Consider the following 22,404-nt stretch of genomic DNA (forward strand, 5'->3'; position numbering starts at 1 on the left):
ACAGAGGTTTCCGATAGCAGATGATGGAGGTGGTCGGAGGTGATAGTGTTTTTCCGGTGGTGGAAGACTATGGGTGGAGGTGGAGGTGGTCGGAGGTGATGGTGGTGGGTGATGGTGGTGGCTGAAGGAGATGGTGGTGGCAGTGGAGGAGGAGGTGGAGGTGGTGATGGTGCCACATAAGCAGCCAAGTCAACAAATAACAAAGTTGTGTCCACGTCATCAGCTACGTCAGCAAAAAACTAACTGGGTTATAACCCAGTTAGCAAAGGATCATTGGGGGCCAAAATCTTACAAGTTGGGATTGTTACAGGGAATTTTTGAAGTTGGGATTATTAGTGGCCAACGGGTGAAACTTTGGATTATTAAAATCCAATAACCCTAAAATTTATTAATTAGCATTTAATCATTTATATAAATATAAATGCGGGATGTGAAGAAGTTTAGAGAGTTATGCGTACAAAAATTAAATTTTCAATTGGTTAATAACATTAATTGCTCCTCTAAATACCGGAAATGATAATAAAACTGGGAACACTATCACTAAAACAAACCAAACAAATCTAATATTCCTATTATTCCTATTAATGCAAGATGGAATTCTAATACTATTGAAACATTCTTATTAATGCCGCACAACATTTTCTCCACTAACTTATTAATAATATTGTTAATATTGCTAATTAATATATTAGTTTATTATCTAACTAGGTTAGAACCCCGTGTATTACACGGGTTGCACAAATGTAATTTTATAGAATAAATAATAAAAAAGATATATTTTTAGAATAAACTCGTATATTGCACGTGTTGAATAAAATATAATGTTAACACAAATATAATGCCATATGTTAAGACAAATAGTTATCAAGATTTATCTTTTAAAAATAAACACTGATGTTCTATTTACTTGCTATAACATTTTACATTGTTATAGAAGCATATGCCCGACCTAGAATAATTATTTAATTCTATTGAAAAAAAAAGAATACAATTATTAAGTATGTATCAAACGGGAACCTTTGATTCCCAATTTACGATAAATTCAATTACCGAACTCCAAAGTATATATCATAATGAAAACAAACGTTTATTCTTATCTAAATTTTTGTTTAGAATTATTTATAGAAAAACAAATATTTATTCTTATCTAATTTTTTGTTTAAAATTATTTTTATTATTTACTATGATCATAATAAAAATAAACGTTTATATTCTTATCTAATTTTTTGTTTAAAATTATCATTATTATTATTATTATTATTTAATATGATCATAATAAAAACAAACTTTTATCATTATCTAAATATTTATTCTTATCTAATAGTTTGTTTAAAATTATTATTATTTAATATGAGAGATAAATAGGAAAAATAAGGTGAGAAAGCACCAGAACACGACACGTGTCCAACACAGATTTTCATTTATTAGTATAGGAATATATTTAATAAAATATATCCAACCTCTTCTTTAATATTTGAGTCTTATTAATGCCAGATGACATTCTCTCAACTAATTTGGTAATAATATTGTTAATATTACTAATTATTATTTTAATTTAATATCTAATATATGCACCCTCTCCTTTAATTAATTAATTAATTAATAATAATATTTGATATCAGATTAATAGACATAAATTTATTATAAATATTTAAATCTAAATTTACATTTATCTTTAGTGTGAATATTGCAACATAATTGAATTATAGAAGAATCTTCATTTAAGAAGAAAATTAAATTAAGAAGAAAAAAAACAAAGGGTGCAAATGTAAAATATTAAATAATCTTTCTCTTAACTCATTTATTATTATCTTTGACTAATTAATTAGTCATAAACACCATCATCATTCACACTAAAATTTATCCTACACATATTGAAATTTATCCTACACAGCTCGTAATTCTTCCAACACACCTCGTAATTTATGCTACACTTTAAATTATATATATATATATATATATATATTTGAAAGAAATATGTTATTTTGAAAAGAGTAAACTGCCATTTTGGTCCCTATGGTTTGGTCACTTTTGCCACTTTAGTCCAGAACTCAAACTTTTTGCATCTGGGTCCCTGTGGTTTCAGTTTTATTGCCATTTTGGTCCAAAAATGAAATCAAGTCATATTTGTCTTATAAAATCCTGCTATTTTGTCCTTTTCCGCAGGGGCAAAATGATCATTTCTTTTTTATAAATAAATACCATATTTTATAAGACAAATATGACCTGATTTGCCCCTAGGGAAAATGACAAAATTGCAGGATTTTATAAGACAAATATGACCTGATTTCATTTTTTGGACCAAAATGGCAATAAAACTGAAACCTCAGGGACCAAAATGGCAGTTTACTCTTTTGAAAATAAGTTACGAATTTAATGTAGTTAGCTATTAAAAAGAAATACTACCAATTAATTATCCATCTAAGTTTACCAATATACCCTTACACTAATATTAAATACAAAAATTAAATAAAGTAAAATGAAGCATTCTTATTGGTTGAAATTTCTTCTTTTTTATTCTTACAAAAAAAAAATTCTTCTCATTTGAACTCTCCACTTGAATTATAAACCAACAAAAACATAATTACTCAATAATATTATTAAATATTATATTAACAGACGTAAATTTATTATAATACCTACATCTAAATTTTGCATTTATATTTACTAGAAATATTGAAACATAATCCAATGAATTATAAACCCACAAAATGTATCATCAATAAAGAACACATGTATTAATATATGACTTAACAATGATATTTGGATTTATAATTTTATATTTTAATTGATTTTTAAATAAGTAATAAAATCTATTTTGATTTTAATTATTTAAATCCGTCATATATTTTAGGTATTGTTTTATATTGACTAACCTAACACACTGTAGATAAATTTACAGAGGATTAACAACATACAATGAAATTAATAAAGAATGTGTATTGCATGTGTTGATGATAGAAATTATGTAATTCTATAATGTTTAAAAAATGCATACCTAAATTATTTTTCATAAATACAATAATATAAAATGAATGTACAATTAAACAAATATCTAAATGTACGTTGTACACGACATTTGTTGTTTTGTTCGTAATTTGATCAATATTAAATTTTGTTTATAACAATCTATTCTAATAAATAATTTTATAAAAGGCCTTATGTCTAAGCATTTTTTTTCTTACCAAAATTTTCTAATTTTTCATATACAATTAATATTTTTAAACAAATATAATAATTAGCATCAAATTCTTTGAGATAAACATATGCATGTTAAGTCAAATATATTTAATTTAAATTGTTTATATTTTAAGGCAAATTGGATTTAAATAATCCCAACTTGCTCAATTTGGCCGATAATAATCCCAACTCAGTTATTGGCCGATAATAATCCGAACTGGTCCACTTTTGGCCGATAATAATCCGCCGTTAAAAATAGTTTAACGGAGTTAAGCTTTTTTTCGAATTACAAACCGATGTTTTATAGATTTTGATCAAAACGAGGATACGAGTTGATTGATATAAAATTTACCTTGAAATACTGCCCCAAACGACGAAAACGGTGCTTCAATTCGAGTGTTTAAATTACCAATTAACAAAAATCAAGTCATTTGAAGCACCGTTTCGAGGTAAGTTTTACATAAATCGAATCGTATCCTCGTTCTGATCAAAATCCATAAAACATCGGTTTGTAATTCAGAAAAAAAAGCTTAACTCCATTAAGCTATTTTTAACGGTGGACTATTATCGGCCAAAAGTAGACCAGTTCGGATTATTATCGGCCAATAACTGAGTTGGGATTATTATCGGCCAAATTGAGCAAGTTGGGATTATTTAAATCTAATTTGCCTATTTTTAATATAAAATCTATACCTAACAATATCCCTATCCCCAATTGTATATATTATAAAACATCTATTATGTACCATATTACATAGCTATTCAAATTTCGAGTTAATACTACATATGCCAAGTTTTATTGATTAAAACATAAATGTTTATAAACTAGATTATGATATGACACTTAATTATTATTTGCCTATAATACAGGATTTATAAGTAGTGTTAAAAAATATATATATATATATAGAGGAAGGTTAACGTACATTACGGCTTTACATACATCACGTACGACAGGTAATTACGCACGTTCATTTTAAAATCACGCACATTATAACTCGAAAATCCAAAATCACGCATGTTGAAACACAATAATCACGCATATTGAAAACATTAATCACGCATGTTATAGAACAAATCACGCACGTTGTTGTACGTGAAGTACGTTAAGCCGTAATGTACGATATACTTTTTCTATATATATATATATATATTGAGTTGAATTGGATAACAGGGATGGGTTAAGCAGTTCAAAGCTGATAAAGACGATATAATTAAAAAAACAAATGTTGTGCATATAGAATTATTTAAAAATTTGTGTATTGTAATCGTCTTTTCTTTTTCTATTATTGTATATAACAAAAATACTACAGTTTTATAACTTTTTGTACATAGTACAAAATTATATAATTTCTGTTATACATATTATTGTAAATTTCGAACACATTATTATATTTTTATTTTTCTATTATACAACTCCATGTAATACGTGGATCTATAACCTAGTAGAAACTATTGTTTTCTATTTGGTTTCTGATTTTTCCTTCACCAAATACTTTTCACATTGTTTGTTTGACTGAAATTGTCCGCAGGCACATTATCAATTTGGTGACTATATTCTAAACAATGCAAGTCCTAATTCGTGTACGCATTGGTATCATTATGAGTTTAATGCTTGAGTTTGACATAGACAAAGATAGAGGTATTAAATTTGTCCTTCTAGACAAGGGCAGACCTACATTCATCATTGGGTGGACGGACACACCCCTTAAAAATATTTTTTTTAGTGTAATATATCCGTTAGTCTTGAGCGCACTTCATAAAAATTTTCAGTTGCCCCCCTTGAACTCTCTGATGGTTAAAATAAAAAGAGAATAGAGAAATTAACAATCGTCACCTCAAAATTTATAAGCAAATAACAACTCCATGGCGTAAACAAATTGTTGGTTGTTATATGTTTTTGCTTTTTTCTAACACAAAAGGTGATGCGAGTTGGCAGACATATTCTATACAATCTTAAAACACAAAGTCGGAGGCTTTTACGCCACCGACCCTCCCCCTTTTCATTACAGTACAAGGCCACCCCTTTCACTTTTAAATAAAATACAAAGCCATCTCAACATTAAGAAATAATATTTTTAACCCTTACTCTATACAATACAATAAATCTAACCCCCAACTTTGGTATTTTTAGCCCCTATTTCATTTTACTGGCACTCCCCTATACTTTCAAAGTTTACATTTCTAACTCTTTTTCTCTTAGTTTTACGTTTTTTCCAAAGTTTCACCACATTACAATTTTAGTCCCTTGGCTTTACAAACGTTAATGTTTGATCCCGCATGTTTCTAATAGTCTAGCTTTACCCATGTACCATATATAATATGCGTTTTTAAGATGTTATTTCTTTAATGATTTTCGTTCGCTAATTTCTTTTTTTGAAGAACTAATTTGTCGCTAATCTCCTTGAATTTTAAAAGTTTCCACTTTATCCTTTTTCATTCTTTTACTTGAAAAAAATTAGGTACGGATTTTTATGTATGTATCAGTATAAATTCAAGTTGATCTCTTTTTAGACAAAAACTTATCTTGGGAAATGAGTCAGTGCAAGTATAATACGTCTTTTACATACAATACTGAGTGTCGTTAAATATAATATATTTTCATTCGATGGTATAAATTCGAGTTACTCTGCGTTTCATGTGTTTTCTATTTGTTTAAAGCTATAATAAGCCCCTTTGGATCGTTGTGCATTGGTCGCGTTACATAGCACTTGCGCAAATTCATTCGATATTTGCAATTTACCTGCGCCGCAACGCGGGCAGGTCTATTTACTAGTTGTTTCAATTCTCAAAGTATATTATTTTGATTTTCATTTATTAGTTTTTCATTAACTTTAAATTAAATTTAACTAGATGTAAGCTCCACCGCGTTACGGTTAGGGCTTACAAATTTAGACGTAACGTATACCAGGAATACCAATTTCGCTTTTGTTGTGGTATGTGTTCCTTTCATGTCTACGTATTTATTTTTTCTCAAAAAGCACCTCAAAACATATATAATAACAAAAAAAGTTTAGGATTAATCTATCTTATTTTAAGTATAGATTAACATGTTTTTAAATTACTAATTATTATACATGGAGTAAAAACTGAAATAAGATTATAATTTACTTTATCGTGGTTGGTGGTGGTTTTGACGGTGGTTGTGATGGTAATAGACAAAAGGTTTTAACGAAGTTAATTTTTTATTCGATAAAAGAGTTGTTGCTTACCAATATGTATAAACATCCATAGTTACCCACTTTTTTTATCTCTCCCGAAAACCTTACTCTATTTCTCTCTCTTAAACTCAACTTTCCTTCAACATTTGATTTCATAAATGTTGTATAACATACCCTCAAAGGTATATACCTACATCTATATATAATCTGTATATGTATATGTAACCCCTCAACTATGTCCAAATTCTTGAAAGTTATTTCCAACCCCCACCATCTCAAAACCTCATCATCGGAGCACTTAAGCACTGGCACCGCCTTGCCGGAAAACTGATTGAGGGTTGTTGTTGCCTCCTACGACGACCCCTCTTTCATTATGCACTCAACATCTCCTTATTTCTGATTCGACAGTTCAGTTTTCGGATTTTTAATAATCGAAAATTTCAGTTCGGTTTTCGGATAACCATTTTCAATAACCGAAAATAATCGAACCGAACCGACATGTTATAATAGTATGTCAAATCCATATATTTTTATGTTTAAGTTGTTTTAGTGTTTAATCCATGCTACTTTGAATTAATAATTTTATTCTTGATTGTCAAATATTTATAATAAGAACATTAACATGTTTATGTATCATTAAAATGATTTATCCATTGTTTACAAGAAATAACTAAATTTAACATAAAAAATAAATATTTTCATATTATTATAAAATAAAATGTCTTAATAAAAACATTAAAATGTATTAGAAGGTTTGGTTTATGTGAACACTATTAATAAAAAGACTAAATATATTAACTTAAATGTAAACATTTAAGAAACATTATTAAACTTTAAATTATACTTTTAATTTTTGAATCTAACGTAATTTGTTTAATAAACCGAAAAACCGAACCGAACCGTTGTTAAAACCGTAATAACCGAAACCGAAAACACCAAAACCGAAAACTGAACTTTCGGTTACGGTTTTACCCAAAAACTGAACCGAACCGTGCACACCCCTAGCCACCACCAAAGAAAATAAATAAAAGGATAAATGGAAAATAACTTGTACAATGTATATAGCACAACTTACAAGCAAAGATGCCTAAGATTGTTATAAATTAATAGTATATAAATTAACACTTTTTCGTAAGGTTTTTATAGATTAGAAATTTATAACATGTGTAGAAATTTTGAAATTTATAAATTTTCAAAATATAAATTCAATAGAAAAAATAATTTTCATTTTTTTTCGAACGGAGTTATCAATTAAACAATAACATAACTTATGCTGTTAAGTCCAATTTCGTCCCTAACATAATATGTATAACGTGTTAACATTCAATAAGACCTAACCTATACCACTTTGTTACTCTAACAACGTGTCCTCTTTTTTTAATAAAATCTAAAAAACCCCAACCGAGTTTTTGTGTACCACAACTATATCCCCATTGGGTTTTGTGTAAAACCAACAAAAGCTAGCTTGTGGTACACAAAAATTCGGTTGGGAATCTTAAATTCCATTAGCTTTCTTGGTACACCTCTTTGCCTTGAAAAGTTGAACTCTTCATCGTAAGATTTCATCTATATGTTGTTCGTTGCATGGCTTCTCACTCAAATCAGTTATCTTCTTCATTTTAAACTTAAACATGTAGTTTTTTGGGCACCAACTTTGCCTGACCATCAAGAAAGTTAACATACCTTGAATTTCATAATTTTACCAAATTTGTGGGAATGTGTTTGGACCGATTCCGATGTTCTGTTGATTGCGTTGATCTCGTATCTTGTGCGGAATCCAAGTACGAGAGTGGATTGAACAAGAACAAGTAAATATAATGTGAATTCTATTAATGATTTGAAAGTACACAACCACGAAATCACTTGGACAGAGTAACAGCTATCTAGTCCAAAAGTTCTCTTTACAAATGAACAAGACACTCCTATTTATAGGATTCCCAGATCCGCACTAAACCCTAAACACGAATGGACAACACATGCGCGGATCAATGTTTCATACGGGCCTGGTTAGCGCGGATCAGTAAACATTACAAACCCTACTTCTGCGCAGGCTTGATTAAAGAAGGATTAAAGATAATTAGAGAGTGTAGAAACTGTCTTACAGTGGAGTTATGGAGAATTTAGGGGTTTGAATGGTTATAAGAGTTCTACAAATATTCTAAATACCCCCTAATAATATAACTTTTACACATGAACCACATAATACCATGTAATTTACAGTTAAAGCATATAGTTCACGTATTTGTCGTGCAGTACATTAGTTTCGTATAAACCAATCGTTTATAATTATTATTCGCGTTAGTTGCCAATTTTCGAGAGTTATCATGTATGTGTTCCGGCAATTCCCCCAATTACCAACGTAGACTCATTTAACTAACCCTAGTTAAATGCAGTGCTATGAATGTGTGATTAAATTAGTTGTGGTTAGGTTGAAGTAGTAACCTAAAGTTGCGGGTTGTCACAATAGGTATTAATCGAGATTAGTCAGATTGGGATTTCATATGCAACTTTCAGTGTTATATGTATATACACACATTTTTATATGCAAAACACTTACTTCGACCCATATTTTGAGGTAGATAGGATTAATTTCCAGAATTTATAGGTTTTGGCCGGAAGGTATTGGCCCGAATTTGGCCAGAATCGCCAGACGACCACCGATTTTTGGCCGATTAGGACTGGATTTCACCATTGTTCACCGCCTAGCGATTAATTGGTAGATTATATGAAAAATACTCGATGAACCCATGAAAAATACTCGATGAACCCGAGGCTAGCGATTAATCGAAGACTAAGCGGGATTTTTACAGCCATGCATAAAATTCATCCTTCCAATTTGGAAGGAAATTGAGAGAAAAAAAAAAAAGAAAATCAGGGAATGTTTTCTTTTCTCTATTTATGTTAACTCCGGAACACACAATAGTCTACTTATATGTTCAATTTTTAATAGTTAAATTATATATGTAATTTATGAATTTTTATAAAATATATAATTTATTCAGAAACCTTATCGTGTTAAATTTTTTACTTTTATCAGGATTGTTTTGTCCATATATATTTGAGTATCTGTTTGTGTAGAAGGTTTTATGTTCTTGAATTCTACTTTTCATTATTTATCTTTCCTCTCAAATTGGCCTAACACCACCCAGTTTGCCCTAATTTTACTATGGGTTTATATATAGGATAGAGTTCTTTTCTTCCGATAATAACAAACAGACAATGAAGTCAGTCAAATATAGATTGCCCATTGGTGTAATGCTTATCCTATAGTTTGGTTTCAATTTAATTCCTTATTTAAAATATGTTAGCAGGTCACTTGCTATAAAAGGAATATAACTTACGCATGATGTTTTATAATTTATAGATACAATGTATTGACTAGGATTTTACGCTCCGCTTGCGTTATGCGCATATAATGTATATATGTGTGGGTCCTATGGGGCAAAAATGAAAGTGCACTAATTTTAACGTTATTTTACTCATTTTGTAAAGAGTAAACTGCTAAAATCATCCCTGAGGTTTGACTCAAATTGCTAGATCAGTACAAAATCAACTTTTTTTGCTAAAACAGTCCCTGAGCCTAGTTTCTGTTGCTATTTCAGTCCAATAAATTAACACCGTTAGAACCTCCGTTAATAAATGGGTAAAACTGCTAAATTCGTCCTGAGGTTTGATTCAAGTTGCTAGATCAGTCCAAAATTAAGTTTTTTGAATTTGTTAATTATAAACTTATTTAGGTATATAATTTTTCTAGACTTGCATTAATTTTTTGAATTTGTTAATTATAAACTTATGTAGATTATAAACTTATTTAGGTATATAATTTTTCTAGACTTGCATTAATTTTTTGAATTTGTTAATTATAAACTTATGTAGATTATAAACTTATTTAGGTATATAAATCATTAATATCACAAGATTATAAACTTATTTAAGGCGGGTCCAGTTATATTTATGTTCGTTGAATAAATCATTAATATCACAAGAGAAAAAAAATGGTAAATGACAGGTTCTTAGTGCATCAATACTTATACCAAATGCATTATATATTTTCTTAAATGTCTTAAAATTTAAGATAAATTACAAGTCTATCCTAAATATATAATTTAAATTTGTGTTTAGTTATAAAAATATAACCAGAATGTAGCTCTTTTGGAGAGCGCAATTTTATTTGACCTGTCTTAAACACTGGTTTGACCCGAACCCGTTTTGACTCAAACCAAAATAATCCTTTTTATGAGACTTGTTCTGGCACGACATGTTGTCCGACCTCACCTGAATGATAAGTATTATTAAATAAGAAACCACTTAATTAAGTAGAAAAAATGAATAAAAGAACTTTATAATACAAATATTAAATTAAAATAATTGATAAATATTAAACATTAAATATTACGATTTAAATAAAAACAAATAAAAATTATGTTAATTTCTTAATATTTAAATTTACATATAATGTTTGTATTTTTCATAACTAAATATTGTTTAAATTAACTGTTGTCGTATTTAAATCCTTAAATAAATACTAAATATTTACATGGTAACAACAACAACAACATCAAAATAAAATCAGTATTTAAGGCTGGGCCGGTTAAATTACGCTCTTCAAAAAAGCTACATTTATATTTTTAAAACTAATTTTATTTAAATTAAATTAAGTATTATCTTATTTAAATACTTAAGTATATAATTAGTAAACACTTAATGATAATAATAATAATAATAATAATAATAATAATAATCAAAATAACTAACAAAAGGATTTTTTTCTCTTGTGATATTAATGATTTATATACCTAAATAAGTTTATAATCTAAATAAGTTTATAATTAACAAATTCAAAAAATTAATGCAAGTCTAGAAAAATTATATACCTAAATAAGTTTATAATCTAAATAAATTTATAATTAACAAATTTAAAAAATTAATGCAAGTCTAGAAAAATTATATACCTAAATAAGTTTATAATTAACAAATTCAAAAAACTTGATTTTGGACTGATCTAGCAACTTGAATCAAACCTCAGGGACGAATTTAGCAGTTTTACCCATTCATTAACGGAGGTTCTAACGGTGTTAATTTATTGGACTGAAATAGCAACAGAAACTAGGCTCAGGGACTGTTTTAGCAAAAAAAGTTGATTTTGGACTGATCTAGCAATTTGAGTCAAACCACAGGGACGATTTTAGCAGTTTACTCTTTTGTAAAAATAGTGTTAAAAGAGGGACGGTTAATCATGCATCATGTGGTGGCGTTGATAGCTGAAAGACAAGGGGTACATAATCGGTCTTTGCTGAGTGTTATGTGTCTTGTGTCCATGGCTTGATGCAAAACTACTACCGAGACGGGGGTTTCACTGGAAGCAGTCTCTCTATTCCTAGAGAGTAGAGGTAAGGCTGTCTACGTCTTACTCTCCTCAGACCCTACCTTAACTTTGCTATTGGTAGGATTTACTGAGTATGATGATGATGATTTTGTTGACAACCTTGTTTCTGCAGTTTATGAGAGAGATGCTTACAAAAATCACACTTTTTTTTCTCTCTCTATATCCAGGATTATACATCACCTTAGCATAAGTATATATATAGCATGTACATATAGAAGAAACTTGATAAGGGTGGGTACGAGTCGAAATGTAATGTTTACTCTTGACATATTATTATGTGTTTGGGGTTGGTGTTTGCATTCGTATTCAAACTTAATAAGGACATTATGAAACTCATATATCATTAATAATCATATATACCCATTTATTGTGACAAATTACAACATTATTGTATTACAATGAGGAAAGCCTTATAACTAGACTATCTCCATTACTTATTCACTATATATCACTCCATTTATTTCGAACTCCTTTTTAATTTGATCATATAATCAAATGGCTTCGATCAAGGGCAGAATATAACGTCGTAGTTGGTTCCACCAGGGCACGTAAATGTGCTAGTTTGATCATCCTGAGGATAACTATAAGCATCGGGGCATCTCTGTTTGAAAAACCTTGATAAATCAGTTGGCCCACAAGGTCCATTGTTACAACAATACTGTTCAGTTTTGTACACGGTGCAAGGGTTATTGCACCCGCCAGGAGCCCGTAACTCAGCAGGACACTGGCCATTGATATCCGCGGTACAGGAGATACCACGGGTGCACCCATTAGAATTGGGTCTAAATACCATCGGCACGTTGAATCCGTCCACAAGAGAAATGTCAAAGAAATCAAGATTGTTGAACTGATTCAAAGCGTACTCGGCCAGTGTGTTGGGTGGGGTACCATAGTTTTGGCATTGGAGGAGACCGTTGCAATCACCGGTTTGACACCTGCCACGCCCGGAGCCATCAAAGTTGCAACCGGTTCGGGGCCATATACGGGCTCCTGCTGTGCCAGCTGCGACGGTTAAAGACCAGGTTTGGCCTGAGTTAAGTTGTCGGCCGCCACCAGGCACCGCACCAGCCCAAACGGTGTATGGACAGTTGTTTCGAATAGTGAACACGGCTGCATTGGTAGAGTGAAAAAGAATAGCCAAGAGAAGGAAAGTGGGAAGGGTGGAGGTTGTCATTGTGGTTTTGGGTGAATTGGAAGTGAGAGTAAACATGGTTTATATAGGCCGAACATGCAATACGTACAATATTTAGAAAGATATGCATTGAAATTTCAAAGGTATTCATTGAACAAAATGGTTACGTGGAATTGTTCTGTAGTAGACGAAGTCATAACTATACAAGTTAACAACACATTTGTTAAAACTTATTTTAGTTTACTCTTTTTTGTTATTTTATCTTTGTATTTAGTAACTTTATAAAAAAATATTTATTATCTTATTCTTATACTTAGTTTTGTTTATCATTTATAAAATTATCATTTTTGTTTATGCTTTTAATTTGTTATTTTCTGTGTGTGTAAACTAATTTCAGGTTTTTTATACACTAAGAGGGTGTTTGGGATTACGTTTTGAAGTGGTTATTTGAGTATTGCGTTTGTAAAACATAAATAATCTAAAAAAGTGTTTGGATGAAAAGTGATTATCTGGCATGTGCCTTCAAAACGCAGTTTTGGAGAAGCGTGTACCTACATGTTTTTTCAAAACGCAGTTTTGAAAACGCAAAATCTATTTTGAAAACGCAACACCAAACACCCCTAAATATACACACGCATGGATAAGCAATATTATACTCATCTGTATTTTGACCGACAAAAATCTAGCCTTCGTTCGAGTATGAAATTACACTCACAAATCCTATCCATTAATTAATTTTTTGCTTGCATTTGAAACTTAATTGCGTGTACATTTTAGCATTAGGGAAAAAAAATTGTGTCATTTAACTGTCAATAATGATTGCGTATTTGCGTGTACATTTTAGACCCTGACGAAAAACAAAAGAAAAATTCAAGTCAATTTGTTTTTTTTTATTGTATTTTAAATATACATTAGAAATACATATTATATGTCTTTTATTAAATAACTTTATACAGGGTAGGAATAGTGTACATTAATTGAGAAGTGTGAGAAGAGTATTATAACACTATATAACACCATATAAACACCGTATAACACAATGTAACACCATATAACACTATGTAACACTATATAACAATATATAACACTATACATCTATCATAGACATGCTATCAGACAAAATATAGTGCTATATTTGTTATATAGTGTTACATAGTGTTATATGATGTTATATGGTGTTACATAGTATTATACGGTGTTTATATGTTGTTATATACTGTTATATATAGTGTTATAATACACTTCTGGATTAATGTACATGATTCTCTACCACTTTATACATATACATAAATAATATATATATATATATATATATATATATATATATATATAGGACAAAGATCCGTTAGGAACCACCCTTTATTGCAAGAACCGCGAGAACCAATGTGAACACATGGCAAACTTGTAATTATACTATACTGTATCATAAAACACGCGCGTCCTTCAATTTTTATTAGGGTTCTGTAAGTGTTCCCCTGTTTTTAGGGTTTCATCAATTCACATCGTTCCCAATCCACAATGTTCCCAATCCACAATCGATCCACAATCGGCATCAGCACAATCGGCATCAGCAGCACAATCGGCATTAGCACAATCCACAATCGGCATCAGCAGCATCGATACATTGACACGACGGCGTGAACCCGCTGTTCACGGCGGCGTACAGGCTGATGTTTACAGCGGCATATGGCGTCTTCTGATCCATCCCATGTCGATCCTCGTATATCCGATGAACCTCCTCATATATTGTCTAAATATCATTCTCATACAACATCTGATGCCGACTTTGGTGGTCCATCTGATGTCAATACCGTTGATAGTCCCAGAATTATGTCTAAAACTGTTGTAAGTCGACATACACTTCATGGCTTTGAAATTCAGACTCTTTACTCTATGTCTACATCACTTTGACTGGTACGACACCTACAAATACAGAACTTCAAGAGTTATAATTCATTCGATTTGTGACTAAAGGTATTATAATTTGTAAATGATATTATATTAAATGATATGCACATGTGCATTATACTTACTGTAAATGATGTTATATTAAATTTTATGCACATGTGCATTATGTTGATTGTAAATTATATTGCATTAAATTATATGCATATGTGCATTATGTTGAAAATTAGACTATGTCGTTGATTTATGGATTCTGAACAAGTGCCTTATGGAGAACTATCCAATTATGTGCAGAATGGCAGCAAACAAATGGTATTGGGTGGCAGACAACTACAAAAGAATAGGGGAGGTGAATGTGTGGGATTGGCAATGGAAGAACAAACCGATAACCGGAGAGGCACGGCTGGAGTTTATGCAGCTTTTGGCACTGCTGAGAGACACCAGAATGAAGATGGGTCAAGATGGGTGGGGTTGGCACTTAGAAAATAAGTCGACTTTTAATGTTAAAACCGTTAGAAAGGATTTGTGTGTCACAAGCAGGGACCTGTCGAGTGGCTTTGTAATGACCTGGAACAGCTGGGCTACACCTAAAGCCAGTATGTTAGCATGTAAAGGCGTCGAAGCCAGGTTACCGACAAATACGGAGCTGGAAAAAAAGGGTAATTTAGACCAGCAACACATTGTGCCCGGTTTGCAAATGCGAGCAAGAAACTGTTGAACACATTCACATTACATGTTTGATGTCGAAAACGCTATGGTGGATGGTCGGAGCATGGTTGGGAGTAAAAGATTTTCCTGTAAGCTGGAGATTTCTAAGAATAAGAAAAAGGTAGTCAACTGCATAGTGATGGCTACATTATGGATCATATGGTCGAGCAGAAATGAGAAGGTATTCAAAGTCGTGCAGATTTCAAATGCTAGAAGACTGGAACAAGTCAAGGAGTGTACTATGTTGTGGATGAAAGTCATAGCCAAAATGGATAATTAGAGAAAAAATGAAGAATTTAGTGACTGAAGAGTGGTACACCAGTGCTGTGAATGTAATAGAAAATTAGGAGTTTATATGTTTATTGTAAGTGTAATTCTCTAGTTCCTGGCTAGAGTTCTGGTTTGAATATATGGCTTCTTGTTCTGTTAAAAAACAATGTCGTTATATATAAAATGATTATGCTCATGTTATATATAAAATGATAATGCTCATGTTATATACAAAATGATAATGCTCGTGTGCATTGTATTGACATGGTTACTGTTTCGCACAATGCACATGTGCATACATGTTTACTCTTTCACTGCACATTGTTGCTGTTTTGACCAATGCACATGTGCATACATGTTTACCATTTCATTACACATGGTTATTGTTTCGAACAATGCACACGTGCATACATGTATATTTTTTAATTACATGTAATCCGTTTTCCTTACATATACATCAACATATGTAATGTGGTACCCTACGTAATAGGGTACCACATACGTAATATGATATAAACAAAAATACATTATTTCAAAATATACACATGCATTACCGACATGTTTATTGTTTTTTATTAATACACGTGTGCATTACCAACATTAACACAGTTACAACAAGTAAATATAACACCCTCATCATAAGAATCACATAATCCGATCAACAATCATTATTGCAGATATGCACCACCAAAATATACTATACCAAAAAACATATTACATCCTAAATTAACACATATAACCATCTGTAATACATTATACAATACCAATATGTATGTTATTTCAAACTATGCACATGTGTGGTACCAATATTCCCTCTACCAAACAACATAATACATCATATAAACAACGTAATACATCATATATTCACGAACATGATCATTCGCCTCTGATAACGACAGTATTTTGTTGCTATCTTCACTCTCATGTTCTTAAGTTGCAAGTCTTGAATTTCTTTATCTTTGTTGAATATGCAATCAAACTTCTCACCAATCCCTTTATACATCTCCATATGTCGCATAGCGAACAACCCGCAATCTGTGAAGTAATAAAGGGATTTCGTTTACTTGTTCAATTTTTTCATAGTGATTTTGCTTGCTTGTCCTCCTATTTATGCTTTTTTTTTTCTTCTTGTGCACCTACATGGGATATATTTAATGTGTTTACATAAATGATATCATTTAACTTGAAAGTAATAAAGGGATGCACATGTGCATAAACTCCCAACTGCATCATCGAATATTAGTCAACCTTTTTTACCTCTTTGTTTAACCGTTGCGTAATCATCTTCCATTGCATCCGACATTTTTTTGACTCTTCATCACTTGATTTCAAAACGTAAGTTACCTTCTTTGATTTTTTTTTCCGTCATCGATCTACAATAATAAACAAAACAAAAAACATATGATTAACAAACATACAATCTCAATGAACATGTGCATTAACTTTAACATTATCATTACTATATACAATATGCACATGTGCATCAACATAAATTACATTATTAACATATTCTGGCAAACTATGCACATGTGCATAACTATGCACATGTACAACAACATGAATGACCTTATTAACATATTCTGGCAAATTATGCACATGTGCCTAACTGCACATTTTCATCCATATAACTAACCTAATTGAAATAATCTGGTAAAATATGCATTTGTGCATAACTATGCATGTGCATTAACATGACTGAGCTTATCAACAGGTTTTCTTCGATAAAAAATAATAGACAAAACAAAAGTTACTTTCTTCGATTTTTACCTCTTTGTTTAACTGTTGCGTAATCATCTTCCATTGCAAGTCGCATAATCATCTTCCATTGCATCCGACATATTTTTGACCCTTCATCCATTGACTTCAAAACAAAAGTTACTTTCTTTGATCTTTCCCATTGTTGATCTACAATAATATACAAAACAAAAAAATAATAAAATACTAAAAAATAATATCAATAATCATAAAATTATTTCATTATCCTGTTCCGTATAAGCCTATTCTGTATAAGCCTATTATGTCGCGTTAATGCACATGTGCATTAACTGTATAGATCATACAATTGTCTTATTATCCTGTTCCGCCTATTATGTCGTGTTAATGCACACGTGTATTAACTGTATAGATCATAAAATTATCTTATTATCATGTTCCGCCTATTATGTCGTGTTAATGCACATGTGCATTAACTGTATAGATCATAAAATTATCTTATTATCCTGTTCTGTATAAGCCTATTCTGCCTATTCAGTATAAGCCTATTATATCGTGTTAATGCACATGTGCATTAACACCACATAACTTGTCGACAGTCATAATTCAGTAGTAAAAACCCTATCATTTACCAAATCAACTTCCGTGTTACCAATCATATCCAACATTATGCACATAACAACATTACTTAATAAAAAAATACATAAAACAACACATCAGTACCGCATTACATATAGTTCATCACAACATTAGCCCTTCTGTTCACTAAAAAAACATATATATACCACAGTTTTCAATAATTCGTTTATGAAACAACTGTTTAAATGCAATAACCACATAATAACATGTCTGAATCGACGGTTAATAGTTGTTTTATCATATACGACTACAAAACAAGGTGTATAAACTTACAAATTCACGGAACGGTGCAACAGATAATCGATAGTCCGTTAGACGATGTGTGTTCTTCTGATTATCCATATCTGTGCAACAAACCTCGATTATCCCTATCTGTGCAACAAACCTCGATGATTACGATCGTTTTGCCCTAATTTAGACTGGAATACGAATGTGCGATCGATGATTATATTGTTAATGCACTGACATCGACTAATTTTGATGACAAACTGCTGGTATCTGATATAGTGGAGAGTATATCTTGATTTTGTTGGATGAATCGCACGGATTGATGATGATTGTAGGTTATCAGATGTATCGGACATGAATAAGTGATGTATTGTGATTTAATGTTTGTTTAAAGTCCAAACTAGAGGAGAATCGGGGACGTGATGGATGTGAGGCGGTGATTTTAAAAGTTCTAAGCAGATGATGATGATGATGCAGATTGTGGATTGGGAACAAATGTGATGAAGAAACCCTAAAACAGGGGACACACGTGTTTATGTTACAGTCCATATATTTACAATTTTGACACCGTGTGTTTTTTTGTTATAATTCAATATATTTACAATTTTGTCATGTGTTCACATTGGTTCTCGCGGTTCTCGCAATAAAGGTGGTTCTCGCATGAACCTTACCCTATATATATATATATATATATATATATATATATATATATATATATATATATATATATATATATATATTAGATTTTTAACAATTTGTATAAGAAAAATTATATCCTACCACTAAAATTATATCGTTAAAATTATTATGTAAAGAAAAATGACAAAAAGCTTTTATATATTCACATAAAATAACGTACAAAATTATTATAAGGGTCAGAATTTGATTACAGACTTTAAGGACTAAAGCGGTACCTCAGAACGTAAAATAATTATTTGAAAGTTCTAAGTTCTAGATCCCATACTCTATAATTCCGCCATGATAATACCAAACTAATGGAAAAAAAAATCAAATCCAGAATATTGTCAAAAGAGCTTTTGAGCTATTAATTCTATGAGAATTGAGGCAAATCGACCCAGTAGTTGGCATAAATAAGACATCCAAATTGACAAATACAAAATATGTACAAAATAGACATTGTTTCCTGTGTGAGAAAAGAAGCAAAAAATATTATATATAAGAATTCTGGTTCTCTTAGTTGCAATAGTCTTTTTCTCTTTATGTTTTTCTTTTACTTTCAATCGCACTCGTATACATAATAACTATTGTAGAGGTAATGAAACGAAATGAACCTGATCGATACCGACCAAACAATTTCCATGTCGGTACTGGTGACAGTATTCGTTTTTATTGTTTCCGATCGATGTAAAACAAGTTGGATATTCTTTTGAACATATCACAACTTTATTATTATTATTTTTTCGCTTCTCTTTCGCTTTTATAGCGGATGCCAGTACCGTAACGAATTGAATTGATCGAAATATTAGAAAATATTTCAAATTATATTACCATTAAACTAAAGGTTATTTTGTCACTATCACCTAGTGTTGTTTACGGTTCAGTTTCAAACCATGAAAGCGTCCAAACCGGCCAACGGGTTTAGTTTCAGGGTCGGCTTTATTCACTTATCTTTTAGTAGGTTGGTTTCAACACTTTCAAGCCGTAACAAACGGTTCTGGTTTACGGTTCATAGTGAAAACCAACCATATAAAGCCGGACCAAACCATAAGATTTTACTTTATTATTTTTAAGAATATTTCATATTGTACATATACACATAAATAAAATAATATCTATTTTAAATTAAAAGTAAATTAATGTAAACTAAAAATGGCCTAAGCCCAATTTCACATTCAGTTTTCACTAGAGGAGTAAATGTCAGCACATTTTTGAACTTTTTAAATTCCAAAATTTATATGTCTTTGGGCATTTTTTATGTATTCGTCTATTTGTACTACCTTTTCAGATGTGGAATTTGTGGAAGGCTATTTACTTGAAAGAGCTTGATTTACAACTATTATTATATCCTAGAATTTTGAAAACTTGTTTTTTCATTATTTTTTTATTTTCCATTTTTGGCAAATAAGGTCCAAAGAGCTTAAACCGTGAAATCAAAGCGGAACCAAACTATTACTAACAGTTTGATTCAGTACAGTTTGAGCATTCCGCGGTTTGGCTTTGGTTTACAAAAATTAAAAAATATTACTAACGATTTGGTTCACGATTTGACCTAAAAACCACGAAAACGGGACCTGTAATACCCTACTATCAATCACCCAGGCTTACTTCATCAGAGTGCCTAGTATGTGTACCAGGCTTACTAAATGAACTAAAACCTGTTGTTGGGCCTGAATTTGTGGGTTGTGACTGTCCCGCTGGTCTAGATGAAACTTGAAAACAGGCGTTGGGATAAAGCCCATTAGAACATGTTGGGCTGTTGCTAGCAGGCTGTATGGGAAGAGTTTAAATAAGAACGCTAAATATCGCGAAAACTGTAAGAACGAATGAAAAAACACGAAAACTTGGTAAAAAACAATTCAAATTCAAAATTTCTTTTTAGACTTATCATTATATTTCGAATACAATGTAAGAAATTAAATTTACACGTTTAATTTTACATGTATAATTTACACATGTGTAAGTTTGCCATTTACACATGTGTAGTTATGTAGTTCTTATTATTTGATGCTAGCTGGTTAGTTGTCGTTTGATGTTTGTGGATTTGCTTTTGGCTTGTTTACATTGGTAGTGGCATGTCACTCCAATGAACTAGAGTGGTACTCAGCCCTCTACTTGTTGTAAAAAGCTTATCAAGAGTGATTTTGAAAGAAGAGATTAATTATATAAAGAGTAAATTCTTTTTTTAATGTTCTATCTTAATTATAATAAGTTTTGCATTAAAAAAAAGATGATTTTGATTGGTTTTCTCCTTCATTCTCACGGTTCTTGTAATATTTAGCATTTTCAAGATAACCCTCTCATACGTGTAAATATAGGATTGGGTTCAACTGTGAACACTAGTGTATTTGCGAATTGAGAGAACTAATCCTGACCATACACGTGTGTAAATCAATGGCCAGGATTTGTTCACTCAATTCGCAAATACACTAGTGTTCACTCCAGAACCACACCTGCATATGTGTGTGTGGGAATCGCTATGGAAAGATTAATAGGAAATCATAGAAAACCCTTTAGATAGTCATATCTGGTGTAATCATTTATATATTTATTTGGACAAAAGACATTACTGTATTACAATACATAATCAAGGAAGAAGTCCCTTAGTTATTCACTTCACTGTAGTGCATTTATTTATGCTCTTATATATCAAACACAACTTTTATTATTAGATTCGATATCTCGTGGCTTCGATCAAGGGCAGAATATAACGTCATAGTTGGTTCCACCGGGGCACGTAAATGTGCTAGTTTGATCATCCTTAGGATAACTATATGCATCAGGACATCTGGTCTTGAAAAACCTTGATAAATCAGTCGGTCCACAGTTTCCAGAGTTACAACAATACTGATCAGTTCTGTACACGGTGCAAGGGTTATTGCACCCACCGGGAGCCCGTAACTCAGCAGGGCACTGGCCATTGATATCCGCGGTACATGAGATACCACGGGTGCACCCATTAGAGTTGGGTCTAAACACCATCGGCACATTGAATCCGTCAACAAGAGAAATGTCAAAGAAATCAAGATTGTTGAACTGATTCAGAGCGTACTCGGCTAATGTGTTGGGTGGTGTACCATAGCCTTGGCATTGGAGGAGTCCGTTGCAATCACCGGTCTGACACCTGCCACGCCCTGAGCCATCAAAGTTGCAACCGGTTCTGGGCCATATACGGGCTCCTGCTGTGCCAGCTGCGACAGTTAAAGGCCAGGTTTGGCCTGGGCCAAGCTGCCGGCCGCCACCAGGTACCGCACCAGCCCAAACGGTGTATGGACAGTTGTTTCGAATGGTGAAAACGGCTGCATTGGTGTAATGAAAAAGAAGAAGAGCCAAGAGAAGGAAAGTGGAAAGGGTGGAGGTGCTCATTGTGGTATTTCTGGGTGAATACAAAGTGAGACTAAACA

At 31.6% G+C, this 22,404-nt stretch overlaps 2 protein-coding genes across 2 annotated transcripts; both read right to left on the bottom strand.

Moving 5' to 3' along the window:
* Positions 1 to 12,047: 12,047 nt before the first annotated feature.
* On the bottom strand, positions 12,048 to 12,929 carry LOC110922630 (protein P21-like). Its single transcript, XM_022166888.2, has one exon. It carries the CDS (start codon positions 12,899 to 12,901, stop codon positions 12,233 to 12,235), a length of 669 nt encoding a protein of 222 aa, XP_022022580.1. The 5' UTR covers positions 12,902 to 12,929; the 3' UTR covers positions 12,048 to 12,232.
* Positions 12,930 to 21,511: 8,582 nt separating this feature from the next.
* On the bottom strand, positions 21,512 to 22,381 carry LOC110923132 (protein P21-like). The gene has a single exon (XM_022167308.2). It carries the CDS (start codon positions 22,364 to 22,366, stop codon positions 21,695 to 21,697), a length of 672 nt encoding a protein of 223 aa, XP_022023000.1. The 5' UTR covers positions 22,367 to 22,381; the 3' UTR covers positions 21,512 to 21,694.
* Positions 22,382 to 22,404: the final 23 nt, after the last annotated feature.

The sequence above is a fragment of the Helianthus annuus genome, chromosome 17, assembly GCF_002127325.2.
Source record: "Helianthus annuus cultivar XRQ/B chromosome 17, HanXRQr2.0-SUNRISE, whole genome shotgun sequence".
Taxonomy (NCBI): domain Eukaryota; kingdom Viridiplantae; phylum Streptophyta; class Magnoliopsida; order Asterales; family Asteraceae; genus Helianthus; species Helianthus annuus.

Bases quoted from the DNA above. Each gene is read 5' to 3' on its own strand.
- LOC110922630 (XM_022166888.2), bottom strand. From the start codon at position 12,901: ATGACAACCTCCACCCTTCCCACTTTCCTTCTCTTGGCTATTCTTTTT.
- LOC110923132 (XM_022167308.2), bottom strand. From the start codon at position 22,366: ATGAGCACCTCCACCCTTTCCACTTTCCTTCTCTTGGCTCTTCTTCTT.